This window comes from Halichoerus grypus, chromosome 9 (genome assembly GCF_964656455.1).
Source record: "Halichoerus grypus chromosome 9, mHalGry1.hap1.1, whole genome shotgun sequence".
Taxonomy (NCBI): domain Eukaryota; kingdom Metazoa; phylum Chordata; class Mammalia; order Carnivora; family Phocidae; genus Halichoerus; species Halichoerus grypus.
Window position 1 is genome coordinate 89,638,067 of NC_135720.1, and position 23,055 is coordinate 89,661,121.

The 23,055-nt window shown below is 34.3% G+C and overlaps 1 protein-coding gene across 2 annotated transcripts in view; it reads left to right on the top strand.

Moving 5' to 3' along the window:
- Nucleotides 1–23,055, top strand: part of EYS (EGF-like photoreceptor maintenance factor) — a 1,566,128-nt gene that overhangs the window by 951,035 nt on the left and 592,038 nt on the right. For both annotated transcript variants that reach the window (XM_078055169.1, XM_078055170.1), the window contains exons 25-26: nt 1,090–1,280; nt 5,392–5,480. In XM_078055169.1, coding sequence (XP_077911295.1) covers nt 1,090–1,280; nt 5,392–5,480 — 280 coding nt within the window. The remainder of the gene's footprint in view (nt 1–1,089; nt 1,281–5,391; nt 5,481–23,055) is intronic.

The following is a 23,055-nucleotide window of genomic DNA, read 5'->3' on the forward strand; positions in this document are numbered from 1 at the left end:
ACAAAGCGCACATGTTTTCTGGAAGTATTTTGAAATGTCTTCTTTCTAGCTAAAAGAAGAAATTCTTTGAAATTTAGCTGATTATTTCCTTAGAGTGTTTTACAAGTTTGAAGACTTAACACAATATTTTATTGAAAATTTAAAATAAAAAAAATACTCCACAAAGATCATAAATTCTGTAAAAGATTTAAAGTATATATAGATTTTAAAAAGAGTATTATCTTATGGTAGACAGCAAACTAAAACTCACAGTTTCATGAGTAATCTTTTGTATTAATCGTAAAAAAATAATTTGGAAGTTTTAAAGGGAGTTTATGTGTCTGTGTATCACAGAAGGAGGAGCAGAAGGGAGGAAGTGAAAGGAGATAATTCATATCCATTGTTACAGGAATATAATCAAACAGTCAAGTTTTTATCAAGCAAAAGTAACTTTTAATAATGTAAAGTAACTTATTCAGAGAATAAGCTAACTAGGTTTCATTAATCATATATTTATAAATTTAAGAAATGTAAATTGTCAAAGTATTTTACTCTAAGTGTCTATATTTCACTTGAAAGATTGAGGCTAATTAAAATATGGTCATTCAGAAGATGAAAAAGGAAAGAGAACAAAGGAGTGATGATTTTTAAGGAAGTGCAGATAAAACAGTAATGGTACAAAAAGATGACAGTTCCTTTACTTTTCAGTAATCTCTAATCAGCCCTCAAAAGCCACCCAATTAAATTAGCAATAATGACATAAATCATAATTTGGTACCAACATGTTATATATACAATGAATAAGGACATCTTTAGAAAATGTTCCTATTTCTGTTGACCTGTAACATAAAGTGACTGAATGTACTGTTAAAGATTAAACATCTAGACATCCCTGCCTTCCAGTGAGATTTGATCATGAGGCCCCCAGTACATAGGAATTATGGCATACCACTGTGACTATGGCAAAGGAAACAGGTGCCTGGGCTAGTAACAGGCAGAAAGGAGTCAAGTATGAGCCACTTCCAAAGATACTATGCTAATGTTAATGTGAAACCCAGCTATTGAATATTCTGTTCCAACCTAAATTGTATTTTCTTTCTGACTCCACAGAGTTCAGCTGTGCTTGTTATTATGGAGATTCCTATCTAGAATTTCAGAATGTGTTGTTAAATCCACAAAATAACATATCACTAGAATTTCAGACCTTCAACTCCTATGGACTCCTGCTCTATCTCAAGCAAGACTCAGATTCAGTAGATGGGTCTTTTATTCAATTATATATTGAAAATGGTACTTTAAAGGTAAGTCATTACATTTATTTCATTTAAATGAAATAGAAAGTTCTGATTCTTCTCTTTAATGGTTATTGTCAAAATAAAACTTTTATCTTAAATTATCTTTTACAATCACCAATAGGCTGTATGTTCTATTTTTGTAATTTTGTGTTCAGTATTTATATATCAAAATAGTATATACTTCGAATAGCTTTCATTCTCTTCTCTATATTTTTAACCTTTTTTCCACTCTGGTGTTTCCTAGTATCCCAGTGACAGTAACTGCTACTGTTTTTTATAGCTTTAATGGAAGATGTGATCTGGGGAGCCTCAAGATTTTTTCAGAGGATCCATAAGGGAAAAACTACTTTCATAAAAATTCTGTTATTTGCCTTTTTCACTCATTCTCATAAATGTACAGTGGAGTTTTCCAGAGGCTCCATGGCATATGATGATGTCATCTTTCTGATCACTGATGTAATGTGTACTACACATTTTTGTATTTTAAAAATGTCTTTCGATTTTTAATATTATAAATATTGATACTAGCCAGTAAACAAAAACTCTTTGGGGTCCTCAATAATTTTTAACAGCACAAAGAGGTTCTGAGATCAAAAAGTTTGAGATCATGGATTTAACACTTGGTAGTCTTTTAACAACCTTTTTTAAAAGTCCAAGATCATACAGCTACCAAACACTAAATTATAAAGCTGACTTTGAGTTGAAAGTGTGTGCTCTTCTTTCAACACCATTCTACCTTAACAAATCAATTCATATTCCTGTGGTAAATACCCAGATTTAGTAAGTCATCAAACTCATCACTGCAATAAGGTAATTAACTCAACACAGCCTAATATATGAAACATAATACTATATTTTTATCCATCATTTCTTTTATGATGTGATTTAAATATTTAGTGAATTTCCATGAAACGTTGATTTATACCTTATAATTTAAATAAGCCATATTCCAGTTTGATTTTCTTTAAATGTTCATCTTTCTTAAGTATTCAACACACATACATTATTTAGTACAAAGTCTGATGTCATTAATAAATACCAGCCATATGTAGCAGTTAGTAATAGTAGTAGTTTTATTCATTTATGTATGTGTTCACTCATTCATTGAACATTTATCTATTACTAGTCATTTTGCCAAGTTCTGAGGATGCAGTGGTAAATAAAATACTCTTTGTTTTCCTTATACTGTTTCCCATTGATTACAGATAATAATAGGAAAAGGTGAAACAGGAGTAAGAAAATAGAATTATGTAATAAATAGAATACAGTAATGAATCATCAAACATCAGTCTTACCCTTAAAGTTTGCTGATCCCTGCTCTATAGCATTTTCCTCAACTAAGACCAAAATTTTCCATTAATCTTATAATAAGCAGAAAAAATATGGAGACCAAATGTAAAAAATTATAAAACACATAATATTGAGCATTGGCCCCATTTAAAATGTTTCTCCTCAGCACATTTTTCTGCTGCAGACTCAACTTCCCATTAACTGAGTGTCTATCTCAGCTAGTTCCTCTCACCACTGTGGACATCTCCAGAGACATTATGAGGAATTACCAGAGACTTGCAGGACTGTGGATGAAAATGTTTTATGAAACGATGAATCACGGGAGACTTCTTTCACTTTCAAATGGATAAAAATAAATTCACAATAGGTCGAATCAAGAGATTGAGGAATTATTAAACCATAATGGTGAAAAGATGTGTAGAATTTTTTTCCTTTAGGTTTTATGACAAAGAATATATATTGATATGTCTGTAATAATAATTACTGTCATTTATTGAATTGAAATTATGTGTCAGGCTCCATCTTAAAATTTATTAAGATCATGGGCTCTGGAGCTAGACTCAGAGTTTAGAGCCCAGCTCTGCCACTTAGGAGCTTTGAGACCTTGCAAGTCACTTAAGCACTTTGTGCTTAAATTTACTCACTTGTAAAATGAGGGTAATAAGGATTGTTGTGAGGTTTAAATTAATAAATGAACAAATGTTGTGAAGTAAATGTAATACAATGAGTAAATAAAGTAAATGCATATAAACACATAGATGTCTGGGACATGTTAATCAAATGTGAAGTTTAGGGGCACCTGGGTGGCTCAGTTGGTTAAGCGGCTGCCTTCGGCTCAGGTCATGATCCTGGAGTCCTGGGATCGAGTCCCACGTCGGGCTCCCTGCTCAGCGGGGAGTCTGCCTCTCCCTCTGACCCTCCCCCTCTCATGCTCTCTCTCTCTCAAATAAATAAATAAAATCTTTAAAAAAAAAAAAAAGTGAAGTTTAGGTATTTTCTCTCTGCATCTCACAAAAATCTTGCTTCTCAGAGTTTGGTATTATACATGCTCTTGGAACTCTTTCAAGAATGGTAGATAAGGAATTTTTCCTTTGTTGTGTAAATCCAAAATTCATGTTCTTTCCACTCACATCACTGCTTCCCCTTGGAATGATTTAAAGGAAATTTCAGTGTTACTCTGTCTTCATGATTTTAAGATTTTCCTTGTTCTACTATGATTTGCGAAACTATGCTCCAATTTCTTCATCTATTTTAAAAGTATAATCATATGGGGAATGCATTTACATTACAATTTTCACAAAAAGACATATTTATGGTTGAACTTGTACAGTGATCATAATTTAAGACCTATTCTAGAAATGCAGAATTATTAGTCAAATGTTTTTATTTTTTTTTAGGAAATTTAAGTTTTAGGAAAGTTTAATAATATGAAACTTAATTTTTATTTTAATTTAAAAAAATGTTTGAAACAATTTTTAAAAACATTTTATTGGCTCTTTCTAATAACAAATAAGTAAGTACATAGATAACGTACATTGTTGGGACTCAAACACCAGTTCCCAGACTTACAGCTGTATCGCAAATCACTGCCTCCCTGGAGAGGGGTGAACCACTTCACCTCAGTTTCCACTTCATAGATTTTTGTTTGTTTTTTATTTTGTTTTGTAAGGAAGCAATCAGTCATTACTTATATGGTGTTTTAAAAAATCCATGAAGCAGAGTAATCACTCAATAAATAGTAGTTACTTTGTGTGTGTGTGTGTGTGTATATATATATACATCTCAATATATCATAAATATATATATCATAAAGGAGCTATTTATAATAAGAGAAAAATTCAAGTAAGAATAATAGAATTGTCCATTAAATATTTTATATATGCTTAACTTTGACAGCCCTGAAGATAATAGGGAATAAATAAGACTTAGTAGTACCTGAACAAACATTTTCTGATATATTTGAACAAATTAAGGAGACTAACCTCCTTACACATGCACACACACACACACACACACTCTTGGTCACTACATTATCATTTAAGTTTAAAAAACTTTCTTCACTAACAATGTAGAACCCCAAATATATATAAGAAGCAGCTAAATCATTAAAAATATTAAATGTTCTTTCTGGTCACATCGGTTGAATTATGTCATATAACTAATATACATGCAGGCATAGGCTGTTAAGTGGGTGAATAGACCACTGCAGCCCACCCTGTGGAATTCCCAGGGGGTCCTGATCAAATGTACCTATTATAGACATTATCTGCCCCCTTTTAAACTATAACTCAGTTGGCTCAATTAGTAGTAATCTGGCAAAGACCCCCACTCCCCCCAAGCCTCAGGAAGCTTAGAATGAATGGTTAACTTCCATAATCTTTAAGGTTCCTTTCCTTGGACATTAATATCACCCTCTAGATTGTATTCACTGGTCTTCATGTTGCTCAGTTGGTAATATCTAAGGAAACTTGCCAATAATACTCACTTTCTGCTAGCAGAAAAAGCTGTCTTTCTCAAACATGTTCCCTGGAATACTGGTATAGAAACCAGAAGTGTGTGTGTGTGTGTGTGTGTGTGTGTGTGTGTGTGCATGCATGCACACACATGCATACACATGTATGATGCTTGTATGTGTATATAATACACATTTATGTTTTTTAATTCTAGCCTTTATTAGTTGTATACCTTGCACTGTCACTTCTCTAAGTTTCAGACTCCTTGTCTCCAAAGCAATATAAAAATCATTAGTAAATTCTAAGTCCAATACAAATATAAGGTGTTAATTTCATAGTGAAAAACTGAAGAAAACCTTTTTTTTCTCTTATAGTACCACTTTTTCTGTGCTAGTGAAGCAAAATTGAGAAGCATTCACACTATTAAAGTAGATGATGGACAGAAATATACACTGCTTATCAGGTAATATATGCCTATTTTTTTTACACTTAATATCATAAGTAACAAAGACTGTTCCTCTGGATATTGTTTTTGCCTTTTAAAGTCGAGGTTATTGTGATTAGTATTCACATGCGCTTGGATGCAAATTAATGTTTAGTAAGCCATTCTGTCTATTCTCTATGTCCTAAAATAGTACTGAGGAAAGAATGTTATAGGGGTTATATTATCAATGAAGTTATATAAGCTTTACAAAGAAGCCATGAAAGATTCATATTATTTTCAAATTAGAGAAATCATAAAAAACAAAGTGGTATTTCTTTTAATAAGCAAAGTTAAACATGTTCACTGTGGAAAATTTGGAACATTCAGAAAAACATAAAGAAGAAAATTAAAATGATTCATTATACCACAGTCAAGGTAGAATAATGAACATATGTTTTACTATATCCCAAAAGCTGTGATTGAAGGTGACTCTATCCCCAAGGTTTCACCAACATCAGGTATCATTTTGCCAATCTGGATAAGTGAAAATGGCATTTTTCCCTTAATTTTCCTTCTTTGATTTATCGTAAGGCTTAATTTTTAATATAGAATTAATGCCTTTATAGTATGCATTTTGCCTCCCTATGCTATTTTTTTAATTAAATGGTGCTGTGTAGACTAAAATTAGTTATTTGGTTGTGACAATAGTTTATTATTTAGTGATAATAATTATGTATTAAAACCAAGAGGAAAGCAGAGACTGGGAAAGAAGTTATTTGAGAGATTTTAAGGATATTCTACCCTCCTTCAGTCAGAACTTCCCAAATTCTATCTTCTGGAAGAATTTCATTTTTTTGTGGAAAACTGACCTAAAAACAGTCTACTCTCAACTAAATTGAGGAAAGGCTACATCACACACACCTCCTTTGCTCAAAATGCACAGGAGCTTTTTAAGATCTCTAAGATGCTATTTAATAAAGTGTCATTATCTTTGCTTAACTCAAAATATGAGCACAGAATCCTTTAATATTTTTCTTTAGCATTTTAACCTCTTGAGTAACTAACGTTGGGGACAGTGCACTTTGGGAAATGCCATCTTAGCCAAGGTAACAATTTTCCTGGGCAGAGACTACCATTATCTGGAGGGGAAGCAGGTGTATGAGTATTAGGGCAGCAGTAAAAATAAATTATGAAAGACATATTTTGCCCCATCAAAAAAGACAGATAAAAAGTGATATAAGAAAAGAAGGGTACACCAGAAGAACCTTTCCTGGCCTGCATAATGTTGAAAAGGTGATTAAAAAAAAATCATTGAGAACACAGTAATCATACTTAAAGTTGATTAAGTACCAATTATGTGTCAGGTAGTAATTTTATTACATATATGAATTTATTTGTTGTTAAGAACAATTCTGATTATTATCTACATCTCCCAGATGCAAAACTGAGACATAGATTAAATACAGAAAAGGACATAGTTAAAAAAATGGCACAATTCTAAGGCTGCTCTTATTCCAAACCTATGAATAAGTCTTAAGGCATAGACCCTATGACCCATGCTATAGAAACATAATATAATCTGATCTCTTAACCCTAAAAGAACTGCTATATATTTAAGATAAGATAAAGATAAGAATTATAATTGACCTGCCCAATAAAAGATTATGAGCAGTAAGAACAATATTAATTAGCACACATTAAGCAACTACCAAGTGTCAGATGCTTTATAAGTAGGTAACTGTATGTAATCATAGTAATATTCATAAAGCCAATTATATTGATTTGATCAGGCTGCCATAACAAATACCACAGATTAGGTTGCTTAAACAATAGACATTTATTTTCTCACAACTCTGGAGCCTGAAGTGTGAGGTCAGTGTATCAGCAGGGTTGGTTCTTTAGAGACCTCTCTCCTTCACTTGTAGATGGTTGTCTTCTCCCTGTGTCTTCACATCATATTCTTTTGTGTATATCTGTGTCCTAATTTCCTCTTCTTGTATCAGTCATGTTGGATTATAGCCCAACCTAATGATCTCATTTTAAGTTACTACCTCTTTAGAGACCTGTCTTCAAATGTAGTCACATTCTTAAGCTCTGGGGGTTAAGACTTCAACATATGAAGTTTGCTGGGGGCCAGAATTCAGTCCATAACACTTATTTTGCACATTGGAAAGCTAAGGCTTAAGAAGGTAGGCATCTTCCTCAAGATCACATTGTTAGTCAGTAGGAAATGTTAAAAAAAAAAAAAATTCAACCGAGTAAATTCAGAGATCTGATTGGCCTTATTAAATGATTCTTGAATAAGGTATCATCCCATCTAGCAAGTAGAGGGGTTTTCTGCTGAGCTAAACAAAAGAAAGGGTTTTCAAGGCTGAGAGAGGACATTAAAAAGGGGGAATTTATTAGCAAGGAATACATTTTAGGCAAGGTTACCCTCCAAAAGGAGAATAGAAAGGGTCTATCCATAAGTTTCCTGGTATTGACCAGGAAATTCCATGTTGACTGGTCAAATGTTACACTCCTAGGGGGTTAAAATTGCAGTTAGGTTAGGTATTAACTCTTGCTCTGTTGACTTGGCCTAAATGACTCCATTTTGAGCCCGTGGTTCTCTTTTTAACAGAAGGCAAGATTAGAATCACAATCTGCCTCCTAACCTGATCATTTTTTTTCTATTATAACACGTCCAGTCTGTGTTTTAATAGTGACAACATACTATTGAAAATCTTCTTTAAAGAAAACATTAAATATAAAACATTTAAAAATCCCAAAAATACCTGTTTTTCACTAGCCTCATCACAGGCTACTTTAAGGATCTTTAACAACTAAAAAATCACTTTCTTTTATGTTATAGAACTTTTTTTTGCAATTTGCATACAATTTGTTGCTTTTAATTTTTATCAAAAAGTAGTTGATTGTCAATATCTGGTCTAAATTCAGAAATATTTCTTCACAAGTTTTTGATTTACTTCAAGTAATGGGAAATTTATACAAATATGCTTTCATCTGTGATTATCATCTATAAAGAACAAGAGTGGGGCTCCATATACTTTTAGAGGTAAAAAGGAAAAACATATTGTCAATTTTAAGTTTAACTCAATTCAAGAATGCTGTCACCATAATTTCTTTGGCCATTAACATACTGTTTAAAGATAAATGGTATGCACACATTTCACTCTCAGCTCTACACTCTTTTATCTCATTTCTGTTAAACGACATCACCCTTAAAAGTGAATTTAGGAAAAGCATTTTTCCTCACATGCTCTTATGGAACTATAGGAAAAAGAATAGCAAGGTTGCACTCAGCCCATGATGAAGTGCTCTCAGAAAGAGTGAAACAAATATCCTCCATGAAAAAGTAACTAGCTCATTATTTTTTAGAGTAAGGGAAGACAAGATGTTCTGCAGAGCAGCATGGCCCTTTTAAAAAAGAAATGTGTGATTGCCTAACAAAAGCAGGAAGGAAAATATGGAATGCCTCAATCAGGTGAAATATACACTGGCATAATAGAGATACTAAAAAGCACATATACCAGAAACTATTTTAATGAGAAATTAGCTACAGCTGTTGCTCATATTTTAATGAAAGAAAGGGAAGTGAAAATGGGACCAGGTAGAATGTTAGCCTGATGAACAACAGCATGTAGTATATCAAGAGGAAAAACAAACACAGGTATACATTTGTTACTCCACTCTTGAATACCATAGGTGTATTTAAGCATGAAGTGCTGAGAGAACCTAAAATAGTGGTGCATATATTCTCTGGCAAACCCAGATTTGAGAGTGTGATGTTGCATTTTATCCATATCTGTTGGTATATTTATCATAATTATGCATGTGTTTTATATTAAATGTTATATACCATGTGTTACTTGTATTATAAACATCATTGCATATATTACATGATCATATCATTATATATCATGATATAGTTATAAATATGTTATAGTGTTGTAATAATAGAACTTATATTTAATATATATTATGGGATTTTTTTTTTTACCTATTTCAAGTCCTTCTTAATATCATTCATTCTTGGAGAGAGGTAGGATTTGGAATTCAAAGACGGAAATAAATTAGGCTCTTCTGACCTCTTCAAGTATGGGCCTTCAGAGTTTTTTTTTTTTTTTTTACATGCCTACCTTTTTACATCTCTGCCTTTAAAAAACAACAACAACAAAATTCTTCATTTCCTGTCTTAGTCTTACACTCTTAAGTGTACATTCTGATTTGTAAGTAAATTGCATAAACTCTACCAGTTCTCCTGGAGCTGTCTCATGGAGAATTTGTTGGTTTGGCACTTTGTTTGGAGGCAGGCAGCTCCTGTACTGAGAGTTTTACAGTTCTAAATAAAACAGGACAAATGAAAAAATCTTTAGTTACTCTTGAATTATTTACCAGCTACTATTTATGTTTAGCCATATGGACATACAATAAATTATAGTGAGTTTTGAAAAAAAGCGTAGTGGATATAAGAATAGTGAATGAGACTTAAGAAGACTGACATGTACCAGTGAAACCCACACATTAACAAATGTTTTTTCAACTGGATACAAATACTAACATTGTTTCTCTTAGATGATGATAGGAGGATGCTCCTTAATAAGTTATAGTATCAAAGGAGGAAAGGAAGAAATAATGTATATTTGAAACCATTTAGGTAGGAAAGAGTGAGGATGAGGTCTGCAAATGTAGAGGCAGTCAGATTGTATAGGTCATCAATTGCCACAGTAAGAACTGTGAACTACATCATATGCAATGGAGACTGACTGGAGAATTTTTAAGTAAGGAAAGCAGATAATATGATCAAAGAAGTATTCACTTTTCTTAATACAGTATGCTAAGCTACAGTACACAATAGACTCTAAGTTTCTGCACCTCTCCAGATCCACTCTATAGTTTCTTTCCCTCTTCTCTGGTCCTTCAAAATTGACCTGTGTAAATTACATTATGGGTTCTGTAATGGTTTGAATTGTGTTCCTACAGAATTTATGTTTTGATACCTTAACTTCCAGTATCTCAGAATGTGACCTTATTTGAAGATAGTGTCTTTAAAGAGGTAATGAAGTTAAACTGAGGTCATTAGATTGGGCCCTAATCCAGTATGACCAGTATCCTCATGAAAAGGGGAAATTAGGACACACACAGAGAGACACACACACAGAGGGAAGACAATGTAAAAACACAAGAAGGCTGCTCTCTGCAGCCAAGGAGAGAGACCTGGAACAGAGCCTTCCCTCACAGCTCTCAGAAGGAACCATCCCTGCTGACACCTTGATCTTGGACTTCAAGACTGCAAAATTGTTAAGCAATACATTTCATTTATTTTAGCCACCTGGTTTGTACATCTTTGTTGAGGCAGGTCCAGCCAACTAATACAAGCTCCCTTGTGCTCCAGCTTCCTGTAGGGTTCAGCCAGTGGGGAACACTGGCAGGTAATTTGAGAAGCAAGCAATTAATGTCAGGATATATATTCCCTTGGCCTTGTGTGTTGTCCCAGGGGCTGGTTCTTTCTCTCTAGTGAAGGTCTCAGCTCCTGGCAGATGACCTTCTCTTCCAAGTTCTGATAACTCTTTTCTTCCTGGTAGCCTTTAGATATAGAAGCAGTATCAGAGTAACTGTATTGTGGTCCTGGAATACAGTACTATCCCATGTGGCTTTCCTACCCCCTGACCATATCTTTGTAGAGTTAATTTATTCAACCTTGTTCAACTTATATTACTTTCAATGTGATGTGTGTTTTTGGCTGAATACATGAGTCTCCTCCAGTTAATATGGCAGAAAATGGGTGGATGGTTTAATGGAAACAGACCTAGAAGTAGCATGTCTCACTTCTGTTGGCTTTCTTTTGGCTAGAATTCACTTATGTGAACACACCTAATGGCAAAGTGAACTGCAGAAGGTTTTCTAACTTTGCATCTAGGAAGAAATTAACTAAAACAGTGTAGAATAGACAAGATGAGAATTATTTCTACAAGAGGAAGATAACAGTTTACCTTTAGAGATAAAGACAAAAAATACTCAGTAAACAAGTCTGTAACACTTAATAGTTTAATTTGAACCATGGTATTTATATTTCTTTTATCTTGTCTCTAAGTGGGTCACTGGCCTGCTTATAAGAAGAAAATAGAAATATATAGATACTGTTTATTCAGTAATTATAACTTGCTTGAAAATGCATATAATATCAAATTACATGTTGTAAATAATTGCTTCATTCCACTGTGTTTCTATGTCTGAAATTATCCCAATAGATAACTTTCTTACCTAAGGTGTTAGTGTACAATGCCTGCCTATGAATGATAAATAATTTCATCTTTACACTATAAACCTTGAACTTCTTAATCTGTTTGGTAGAAAATACAAAAATTCAGCAGATTATGCATTCAAAACATAGAACAGTCCAAAAGAAATAACATATATATGTATGTGAGCGTGTGTGTGTCTGTGTAAACAGACATCATTCGTATATATACACACATATATATGCGTGTATAAACAGACATCATTTATATATATGTGTGTGTGTGTATATATATACATACATACATATATATGAACCAGGACAATTAGAACATTGTTACCACAGTAAGCATCAAAGTTTTGCACTCCTTTTGAAGACATTAATAATAAAGCCAAGGACTTGACATGTGTCAACCAGAGCAGGATTGGTTTGGCATAGAGCACTGGAGAATCAGTGAGGTGGAAAAGGAAAGAAATAAACCATTTAACCACTTTCCAAAAAGTAAACATTTTTTTCTCTAATGAAATGTGTACATTATTTCATTAATCTTTTCATTAACCACTGTCAGTAGTGTCAAGAAAAACATGCCAATGGAATAATGATTTTACTTCAACTTGAACAAAATAAGAATGAACAATTGATTTTGATTCTAAAACTATATAGACACAGCAAAATGTCTCTCTAACATAAACCTACTTTTCTTTTTCCTAATGGCATATATTCATTCAATGCAAAATATAGTGAATAAGAGTGAATTTTTATCATTTAACTTTGGAAATGAGAATTTTAAAGTATAATCTACAAAGGCCAGTTAATCGGTTTTAACCCAATTTATACAAATACTTCCATAAATTTAGTACCAATTACCTTTTAGAAACTATTTTAAAATACAAGTTAAAATAATTATACTCTTAGAAGTAGGACATTTCCCATCATTATATTTGAACATCTGAAAACGCATTACCTATTACAAAATTACTGAAATTAATCTCAGAAAAATTTTACTGCTATTATTTATACTGTTAGTCAAAGCAGAGGAACACAGCTAATTTTAGTTGTACTTAATATATGCATTATACATCAGAGTTTTTGTTTGTTTTCCTTAAATAAGGCATTAGTCATGACTCTGTGGAAATTAAAGCTGAAACCATGCAGCTGATGCTCAGCCTGGGGGTCACCTGAACCTTCAGAGTTTGGGTGATATTTTAGGTGGGGTTATCAGTAGGAAGTGCAGAAATTACTGTAAGCAGCACATAGCAGCTACATGCATGTGCATTTATGAGGAAGTTATTTCATCTAGGTATTTTACCACACATCCAGGGTATAAAAATTCAAAGTACACAAAAACAGAAGCCTGAGTCATTCTGTTTTAGAAAAAGTAATTTCAAAATAATTTTCTAAATACTTTTTTTAAACAAGATAATATCATAGGCTAGAAATAGACAAGATTATAAAGTAGAGGTGGCTTCTTTCTTCCAAACACATGCTGTTAGGAAGTAAGAAGTAATGGCTGGAATCATGACAATTCAGTGACAACTTCTGAGGCATCCAAATGCATGTCCTACAGAGGCCTAGCTACCTATGGAAACAAAGGCTAGCATAAATGCAGATTTTAACAGGTAACGGTTGATTACCCACGTTCTTTAATTTGACCTGAAATCTGCCTTGTTTTAGATGCCGATTTGTGCTCGCCCCTGATAAGAGAGAGACTCCGATATAAATGCCTTTGAGTTAAAAATTCTGAGTACTTGAATCTTTCTACTGCTTAATATATAGCTTGACTCATATCCTATCTGTCTGGCTTCTTCATTTTCTTCTTAGCTTTGCCAAAAGGTCAACTCTGTCTCCTCTACTAATATAAACATACTGAAAACAAGTGAAAGTGGATAATTCTTAATTTTAGTATTACATGTGAGAAAACAGAGACTAAAGAAAAGTCTTGCCAAAATAGATAAAACAAGGTTATACCAGTCATGATTTTGCAAAACCTTTCTGTTAAACATTTAAATGTAAATGTAAAAATGAACAAATATTAGTGTTATTAAGAGAAACTTGTAATATTAAAGACAGTAGTTGAATGATAAATTTTAAGTCTTATGAACTTGAAGTTTTATGATTCATTTTAGTGTATTTTGAAATATTAAATATATGATACTCCAAATCTTTACATTTCCCTTCCTCTCTCTCTTTTTCTCTCTTTCTTCCTTTCCTTTCCCTTTCCCTTTTCCCTTTTTCCTTTTTCCTTTCCTTTCCTTCTTTCTTTCCCACTACAGCATAATTAACTTATCAAATCAAAATGCCAGAAAAGTCACATGTTGAGAATCAGTTGTATGGTGGGAGAACTCACTTTTGAGAAACATATTTAAGATATCATTATTACTATTTCTGAACATTAACCCTAAATTCAACTCCCAAAAATATTTTTAGATTCCTTTCATAGTTTGAAAATGACTTATTTTATTAAGAATTATTTCTAAAGTTGCTTCTATTAATGGAAAGTGATTTTGTAGAAAGGGATTCCAAAGCATAACTAATGCATTGCTTTAATGTAGATTCTCATTGTATGTTCATTGGAATGAATTCAGAATCAAAAGCCAAGTCTATATATTTGCTTTTTTAAGTTGTATATTATTAGTTTTAAAATATGTAACATTTTTCTGTTGACATCAAACTTTTTCAAAAAGGATGGCCAAATTTCTTTTCTTTTTTTTTTTTTTTTTTAAGATTTTATTTATTTATTTGACAGAGAGAGACACAGTGAGAGAGCGAACACAAGCAGGGGGAGTGGGAGAGGGAGAAGCAGGCTTCCTGCAGGGGGGAGTGAGAGAGGGAGAAGCAGGCTTCCAGCTGAGCAGGGAGCCAGATGTGGGGCTGGATCCCAGGGTCCTGGGATCATGACCTGAGTCGAAGGCAGACACTTAACGACTGAGCCACCCAGGCACCCCGCCAAATATCTTTTCTAGTTTGGTCTTTTTTATAACCAGAAAATATTAAAAGATAGCAAGCTTCAACTTAAATAGATGTAACAATAGCAAAGTTTCAAAGCATTCTAACTGGAAAGTGTGGCATACTTCCAAAAGGGTCTTCACAGTTCATTTACTAGAATCCACATGGCATGATGTGGTATATGTGTATCATTTAGATTGTACACATGAAATCTCTCCCCGAGTTGGCATTCTCTAAAGTTGTCAGTTATCTGCAACTTTGGCTTACTCTCTGTATGACCTTGAAGGTTGCTTTAATTGTTAAAGCCTCATTGATCACCGCATGTCATTAGAAATGAATACATTAAGGCTGCATCCTTAGATTGAATAGTAGAAAAGTTCTAGAGACCACTGAAATGTTAATTCCTTGATAATCCTGTTGCATGTGTTTATTTCTATGGGAACAAATCATTAATGATTATTATGCTTCTGTGAAGAAATACTATGCTAATTCATTTTCCCAAATTTAAACTAAAAAGTTTTAGTTTTTTTAGAAAAAGATTAAACTTCTGCAAGATTTTAATAAAATATTTGAAATAGCACAATGATGAAGTGTGAAATGATTTCTTATATAATTGATCAAGTTAGAACAAATTAGTGATAGCAGTTCTCTAATTATCAAAAACAAAATAACTAAATCCTAGAAAGGCCAGACTTAAGCATAGCTGGAGACTTTCACTTAACTGTGGATAGCCAAGGCATGCTTATAGGGGAAGTGGGGAAAGTTTATGAGAGAATGCCCCAAGTCAGAAGGACAGAGTTCAAGAGGAATAGTGTATCCCTCTTACTACCTGGAGGACTTGACCTACTTCTGTCCAGAGGCAAATCCTCCATTTGTACCTTTCTCTCCTACCCTTCTTTCTTAGATTATTCATCTAATGCGCATGGGATTTCACTTTTGTTACCTGCCATTTATTCTTCAATCCAATCCAGTCTGGCTTCCATGGTTCCACAACCAACACAGCTTTTATTAATATCACCTTAATTAGGGAGTTTTATCATGCACTGATAGTCTTATTTCATTACTCCAAGACAACATGTATAAAGAGGTACAATTCATGCAAAGCAAGACAGTGGTCACCCTGTATGACCATCATGTTGAAAAAACCAATAGACTTTTGTGTCTTCATTACACTAAGCATTTCAGTGAAAGTGCTCTGTCTTCTTGAAATCTTTTTCCCTTTCTGCTTTGAAAAGAGTAAATTTTTGATATTCCTCCTATATCAATAGCCAGTTTTTCTTTTTCATCTTAGACCTGTCCCAGCTTAGACCTTTCTTAAGAATTCCACACTCACATATCCAAACCCACCTATTATCTTCTCTTTTAAGCCTCACCCATATATTAAACTTAACACGTCTAAAATAAAATTTCTAGTCCCCTACCACTACCAACCCACCTATCTATGCCCCTCTCCCACACACCTCTCCCCATGGCCTCTCCTATCTTACCTATATACTGTCATCTACTTATGTACAGAGTCATCGTTGACCCCTCCCATTTCTTTATTCTTTACCTCTAAGCCCTATCAGAAAATCCTTCCAAAATTTCATCTTCCATCCACCATTTCTGTCTCCTCTGAAACTATCCTGGTCCAAGTATCCATCATTTTTTATCTGGACTGTTGCAGTTCTCCATTGCCTGCTTCTAAATATTGCTCATACTTTGGTCAGGGTGATTTAAAGTGTACTGCCTCAAGTCACCTCTCTGTTCAAAGGTTCTTCAGTGGCTCACCTTTACTTTGAGAGTAAAATACAGACTCCTTGCCACTGCCAGCAAGCAGTGGACTTGCACATTTGGGCTCTTGCCTATTTTCCTCTACCTTACCTAACACCTGCCTTCCTTTCCTGTCGATGTTGCATTCTCTTTGATGCCTTATCATTCCTGGAACTCTCTAAAAAGCTTTTCTACATTATGGCCTTTAATCTTTCTGTTCCTTCCAACTGGAATAGTGTATCTTCCTCCTTAATGTTTTCCTTCTCCCCTGTCCTCATGTTGTCTCTTCCATGCGTTCTTCTCATTACTCAAGTTACAGATTAATAGTCATCTCTTTAAGTAAACCCTTCTAAACTATCGAAAGCTTTTCTACTCAAGTATTATCTGCCATAGCACCCATTTTTATTGTATAGTTGTTTTACACGTTGATTTTCTGTATGCCTAACTAGACTGTAAGGTTCATAAGTTCAGGGACTTGTCTGTCTTACTCTCTATTGAATATCTCCCTGGCACCCAGCACAGTAACTGGACCATACGTAGTCAGTTAATACATAATATTAAATAAGGAATGAAAGGCATTAACGAAACTTGATTTCAGATCTCAAAGGTTGCCATTCGTTGAAGAGCAGAGAAAATTACCAAAGAAAGGAAGGAAATTGTAGAGTGAGCCGTATCTGCTGTCTTAGGAAGAAGCAGGGTTTATGGTGAGATGAAGTAGAAGTCTTCTGGAGCTGCCACAGAAATCAGAAGTCCTAGTTGGGTAGGATCCTCAGGCTTTCTAGTCACCTAGATCCACTCCTCAGTTTTTTCTCTAGCGTTAACGTGACTTTGTTTGCATGTTTACACTAGTCTGGATAACTGTCTGACACAATATAGGCATATATGGCACATAAATAATATATACATTAAATAGTAAAATGTCAATACTTATATCGTCAATATTTTAAATACTATTTTTATCCAAATATCCTAAAACATTTCTTGTTTTTAATCTTTGTAACAAATGCCTTTGAAGTTTATTGGATGTGTTTGTGTCTATGTGCGTATTTGATTTAGGTTGGAATTGCCAAAAATATGGAAACAGACTTGATTTAGCTGAGTTATTATTACTGTGGTTATTTTTTTTTTTTTAGATTTATTTATTTTTATTTAAAGGGGAAGAGGGACAGAGGGAGAGAGAGAGAATCTTAAGCAGACTCCTCCCCACTGAGCAGGGAGCCTTACACAGGGCTCCATCTCAGGACCCTAAGATCATGACCTGAGCTGAAACCAAAAGTCAGATGCTTAACCAGCTGAGCCACCCAGGCACCCACCACTGTGGTTATTTTTTTTTAATTTAATTAATTAATTAATTTATTTATTTATTTATTTGAGTATTACTCAGAGGAGCTTTGAATTCATTTTTCTGTTGAGGTGGGGTTTTTTTTTTTTAATTTAATTTTATTATGTTATGTTAGTCACCATACAATACATCATTAGTTTTTGATGTAGTGATCCATGACTCATTGTTTTCGTATAACACCCAGTGCTCCATGCAGTATGTGCCCTCCTTAATACCCATCATCGGGCTAACCCATCCCCCCACCCCCCTCCCCTCTAAAACCCTCAATTTGTTTCTCAGAGTCCATAGTCTCTTATGGTTCATCTCTCCCTCCGATTACCCCCCCTTCATTTTTCCCTTCCTTCTCCTAATGTCCTCCATGCTATTCCTTATGTTCCACAAAGTGAAACCATATGATAGTTGACTTTCTCTGCTTGACTTGTTTTTATTTTATTTTTTAAGATTTTATGTATTTATTTGAGAGAGAGAGACCGAGCACTTTGAGTCAAACTTTATTGTAATATTTTATATAGAAGTGTGTGTTAATTATTGAAGAACTCTGTCACTAAAACAGGAACTTAATTTTATTCAAATGGTTGAAAAATTTTAGGATAGCATTTAAAAAGAATACAGAATGGAAGGCTAAGTACTAAAATAAACATTTTCTTCCATAGAATTATAGCACTTAAAATAATCAAAAGTAATTATGTCCATGTAAGTATATTTGAAAGTAACTTAAGTAGCACAACCCATTCAGAACTACACAAAGCTTGTCATTAGTGATCTCACTGGTGGCTTTAGAGAACTTGATTTCTTAGCATATCTATTAAAGACAATCACTCCCTCTGTTGGGATTATCATATCACCCCAAAAGGCATGACAATTCTGTTATGTAAGGAAATACTACCTCCCACATTTCTGTCAGTTCTTAAGACTAATTAGAAATACTGTTTTATACACACACACACACACACACACCATAAACCATAAACTTACAGTTAAAATGTTTAACTATCTGAATTTAGAATGGACATTGATTTTACAACTAGGGAATGAAATCGCTTAATGTTCTGGATTTGATGGCTTCAAATTGATATGTATTGCATGTGACATCCTACTTGAAATCAAAGTGGTTATACAATTGGATCAGCTTCCTGTCTAGTCGGCCTTCATATCAATAATGATTAATTCATGCAGAGAAAATATTCTAAAATTAAAAGCTGAGCACTTGAGAATGGGAACTTTCCTTATTAATTTTTATATCCTCAGGACCTAACAAATTGCTGTGCAGAACAATCAATAAATGTTTATTGAATGATTGATTGATGAATGAATGAAGTATTTCCAAAACAGGCGTTTGACATTGTCAGAACCAGATTATTAAAAAAAAAAAAAAAAAGAATGAAAAGAAAGCACTTTATATGCCTATAGTTTTAGTTGCAAAATATTACATTTTAGAAGACAATTATAAAATGTTATCTGTTCTATCCAAATATAAAATGAACTGTTTATTATGCACATCACTATTCTGGAAGAAAAATCTACTCTACAAATGAAAGTAATGGGTACTCTCAGATCTACTTGTGAGGTGACAGGAATATTAAGGCAAGTAGTAACACAAGGTGAATGTAGATACTATGTTCATAATAATTAACCTCTTGCTCCTTCGTTGTAAGAACAATTAAGAAAAAAATTATTAATAAGTTTCCATTACATTAATGTGATAATAATCATGTGAGTAGTAGTTCCTGAGACAAAATTTTTTTAGATAAAAAGCAAAGTGGAAATCAAAGATGTCGCTGAGAAAATATTTTGCCCTCAATCAGTTGAGCCTTCAGAGCAGAAAGTGCAGTATTTTCTCCTTAAGGCTTCCCAACCCTTCCAGAAGACCAGGTACCCTGAGGCCGTAAGAGACAAAGGAGAGCAGTAGTTGCTTCCTCATCCAGTGAAGAACAGCAATATGATCCATCCACCACCACCCCTACTTCTTCCTGTCAAACAAGTAATAGATGTTTATCTGTGCATTGAAAGGGAGAGGCCCTTGGCTTGTCCAAACCCCTATCAGTACTGCACATATGTCCCCTGCTATATTTGTCTAACTGAATGAAACTATTTGAGTGAATGTTCCCAAAACAAAGAAATGATTTTTGGTAATTTGAAGTCTTCCTTTCAAGGGGCACCCCATTTAATCTCTTGATTGGAAAAATCTGTATCTATACCTGTATTTCTAAATCTCAGCACTATTGACATTTTGGGCTGGATAATCCTTTGTTGTGAGATGCTGTCCTGTGCATTGTAGGATTTGGACAGCATTTCTGGCTTCTATGCATCCCCTCAATAGAGGACCAAAATGTCTCTAGAAATTGTCAATGTTTCCAGGGGGCAGGAGAAGCAAAATCACACATCCTCACTGAGAACCATTTATCTGCACCACCCCCCCGGCCACCCCTCCACACACACTCCTTCACTAAACTCTAATCAGTTTCCAAACTATCATTACAAAGAATGAGTAATTTTTTTCATTTTTATTTTTTTATCCTAGTTTCAAAGAGGAAGAGAGCCAATGATAGCTGTGTATTTTGAAAATTTTTGAAGGATAAATAGCACATTGATTATGTTTAGGATTTATAAAGTGGATTCTCATTAAATGCTTCATGATTCAAAGATAAATTTTTACTTGTCAGCATGACCTGACTAGAAGAATTATCTTAGTCAAAAAAAAAAAATATATATATATATAGGTAAAACAAGGTAAAAATAACACCTGCATATTTCTGCCTGAGTCTTTAAAATAATTAAACTGATGAGAAATAACCTCCCCACTTGCCCTTCCCCTATGACTATAGCCACTTATGATATAATAGCCTAGAGAGAAGAACTAGTCAGGATGTGATTTTTAAGAACTGGGATGGAAGCAGCAGAAAAGGTTCAAACAGTAGCCACAGACTGGGCTGCTCTGGTTAATCTTGCATTTTTCATGTTCAGGTAACACCCTGGGACCCCCGCATTTCTTCTCCAGTTATTTCTGGAGCAGGGAAATTGGTGGGCATGGGTCTGAACCATGGTCCATGGATCATTCATTTTGTTTTGTTGTTTTTTTTTTAAGATTTTATTTATTTATTTGACAAAGACAGACACAGAGAGAGAGAGGGAACACAAGCAGGAGGAGTGGGAGAGGGAGAAGCAGGCTTCCCGCCAAGCAGGAGCCCGATGCGGGGCTCGATCCCAGGACTCTGGGATCATGACCTGAGCTGAAGGCAGACACTTAACGACTGAGCCACCCAGGCGCCCCTCCGTGGATCATTCTTAACAACACTGCATGCCTCACCTTTCCTTAGGGGCTGCATAATCAAGTCACAAAATAAATCTAACTTGGGACCACAAGTTGGAGAATATGGTAGTGGAATGTGAATTTGGTGAAACTTTCTTCTTTTTCCATAATAACGCTACCACCACCACCAGGCATCTTTCCCAAATGTGGCATATGTAAATCTCAGCCAACAACACATGCATGTGAGACCTGTAATTTTATTTTCTACCACTTCATTTCCATTTTTGTTCTTCATTCTGTTGAGATAACAGAAAATCAGTTCCAATCGATGAGGGTTTCTCCCTCCATCCCTGTGACTGCTTCACAGTGCCAAGGTTGCAGGTGATCAGGTACACTGATGTCATCAGATCACACATGTTTCATGTGAGATAAACCCATTTGCCTAGTTTTGCGCATTAGATCAAACAGAGAGCAGAATCCAGGACTTTTTTAGATTTAGAGACATGAAGAAACTCAGTGCTTTCCGTCCTGTAAGAAAGAGATAGCATACGGTGGTTGTTAGAAAATAAGAGACTATGATTTCCAAACAATTACCCTCAGGCTTCTTAAAGCACACACCTTAATATGTACTCATTGTGTACTCAGTTATGAAGAACTAGACTAGATATAACTCAATAGAGATCTTTTTATAAATAGAATCTTATATAAGTAAAAAATTTATCTTTGATTCATGAAGCATTTAATGAGAATCCACTTTATAAATCCTAAACATAATGTGCTATTTACCCTTCAAAAATGTTCAAAATACACAGCTTTTATAAATAGAATCTATATATAGACTCTTATATAAATAGAATCTTATAAGGTATGAAATAATTTAAGGTGGAGCTTCTCTGTTTGAGACTTGGATTGGGAGCAATGGGAAGGGCTATGTAGGGGGCTACTTTACCTGCCCTGTGGTTACCCTGTCTCCCCTGGAACTGTTCTTAAGTTACTATTCCAGAACCCAGATAATCATAGGAAAACATTTGGAAAAACACTACTCTATAATAAATGTTTAAATTGGAATATTGTTATTAGCCAAATAATTATAAGTCAATATGCATTTTTTGCTAGCACTGAAAACTAGATTTCTCATCTTCTTCAAATAATAGTTAAGATACAACTAAATCCTAAAAAAGCCATTTTTTTTTTTTTAAGATTTTATTTATTCATTTGAGACACAGAGATAGAGAGAGAGAGAGCATGAGCAGTGGGAGAGGCAGAGGGAGAAGCAGACTCCTGGCTGAGCCAGGAGCCCGATGTGGGGCTCAATCCCAGGACCCCGGGATCATGACCTGAGCCGAAGGCAGACGCTTAACCATCTGAGCCACCCAGGCGCCCCCTAAAAAAGCCATTTTTAATGAGTTCCACCAAATTTCATTGTGTGAAAATTGTCATTAGTCAATGCAATTTAATTCAATGGCAACAAAAATTATTTGAGCCTGCTTTAATAATACATGGATATTTTCACTTTTCTTGGCATTAAAGAAGTATAGCTTGCCAATTAGAGCAAGTTTATGGAAATAAGTAACTTAGAAGCAAATCCTAATACTACCACTGATGGTGAGATTCCATGTTTGTTTCTGAGCAACTGAGAACCTTACCTCCCTTATTGGTCAAGTTTAAGAATAGTAGTACCCACTGCAGAGGATTGTTGTGCAGGTCATAAAATGTATTGCATCTGCCCTGCATGCAGAAAGTGGTACGCTAATGTTTGCAATTATTTTTACATTGACCATTTAAAATTTTTAAATACGTGTATATAAATGTTCGTAGTAATGGGTTGCGGTCTAATTGTGATACCACAGTGTCCAGGAACATGAAGTAGCAAGGCTCTGTAGTCAGCATTGTTGTTATTATTATTGTGGCCACATAATGTGGTCTTGAAAAGCATGAGTTCTTGAGCTGGACAGCCAGAGTTCTATTACTGTCATCAAAACTCTGTAGTGTGGGGCAAGTCCTAGAACTTCTAAGCTTTTATTTGGTGTATTGAATATTTTATTTATTTATTTTTTTAAAGATTTTATTTATTTATTTGACA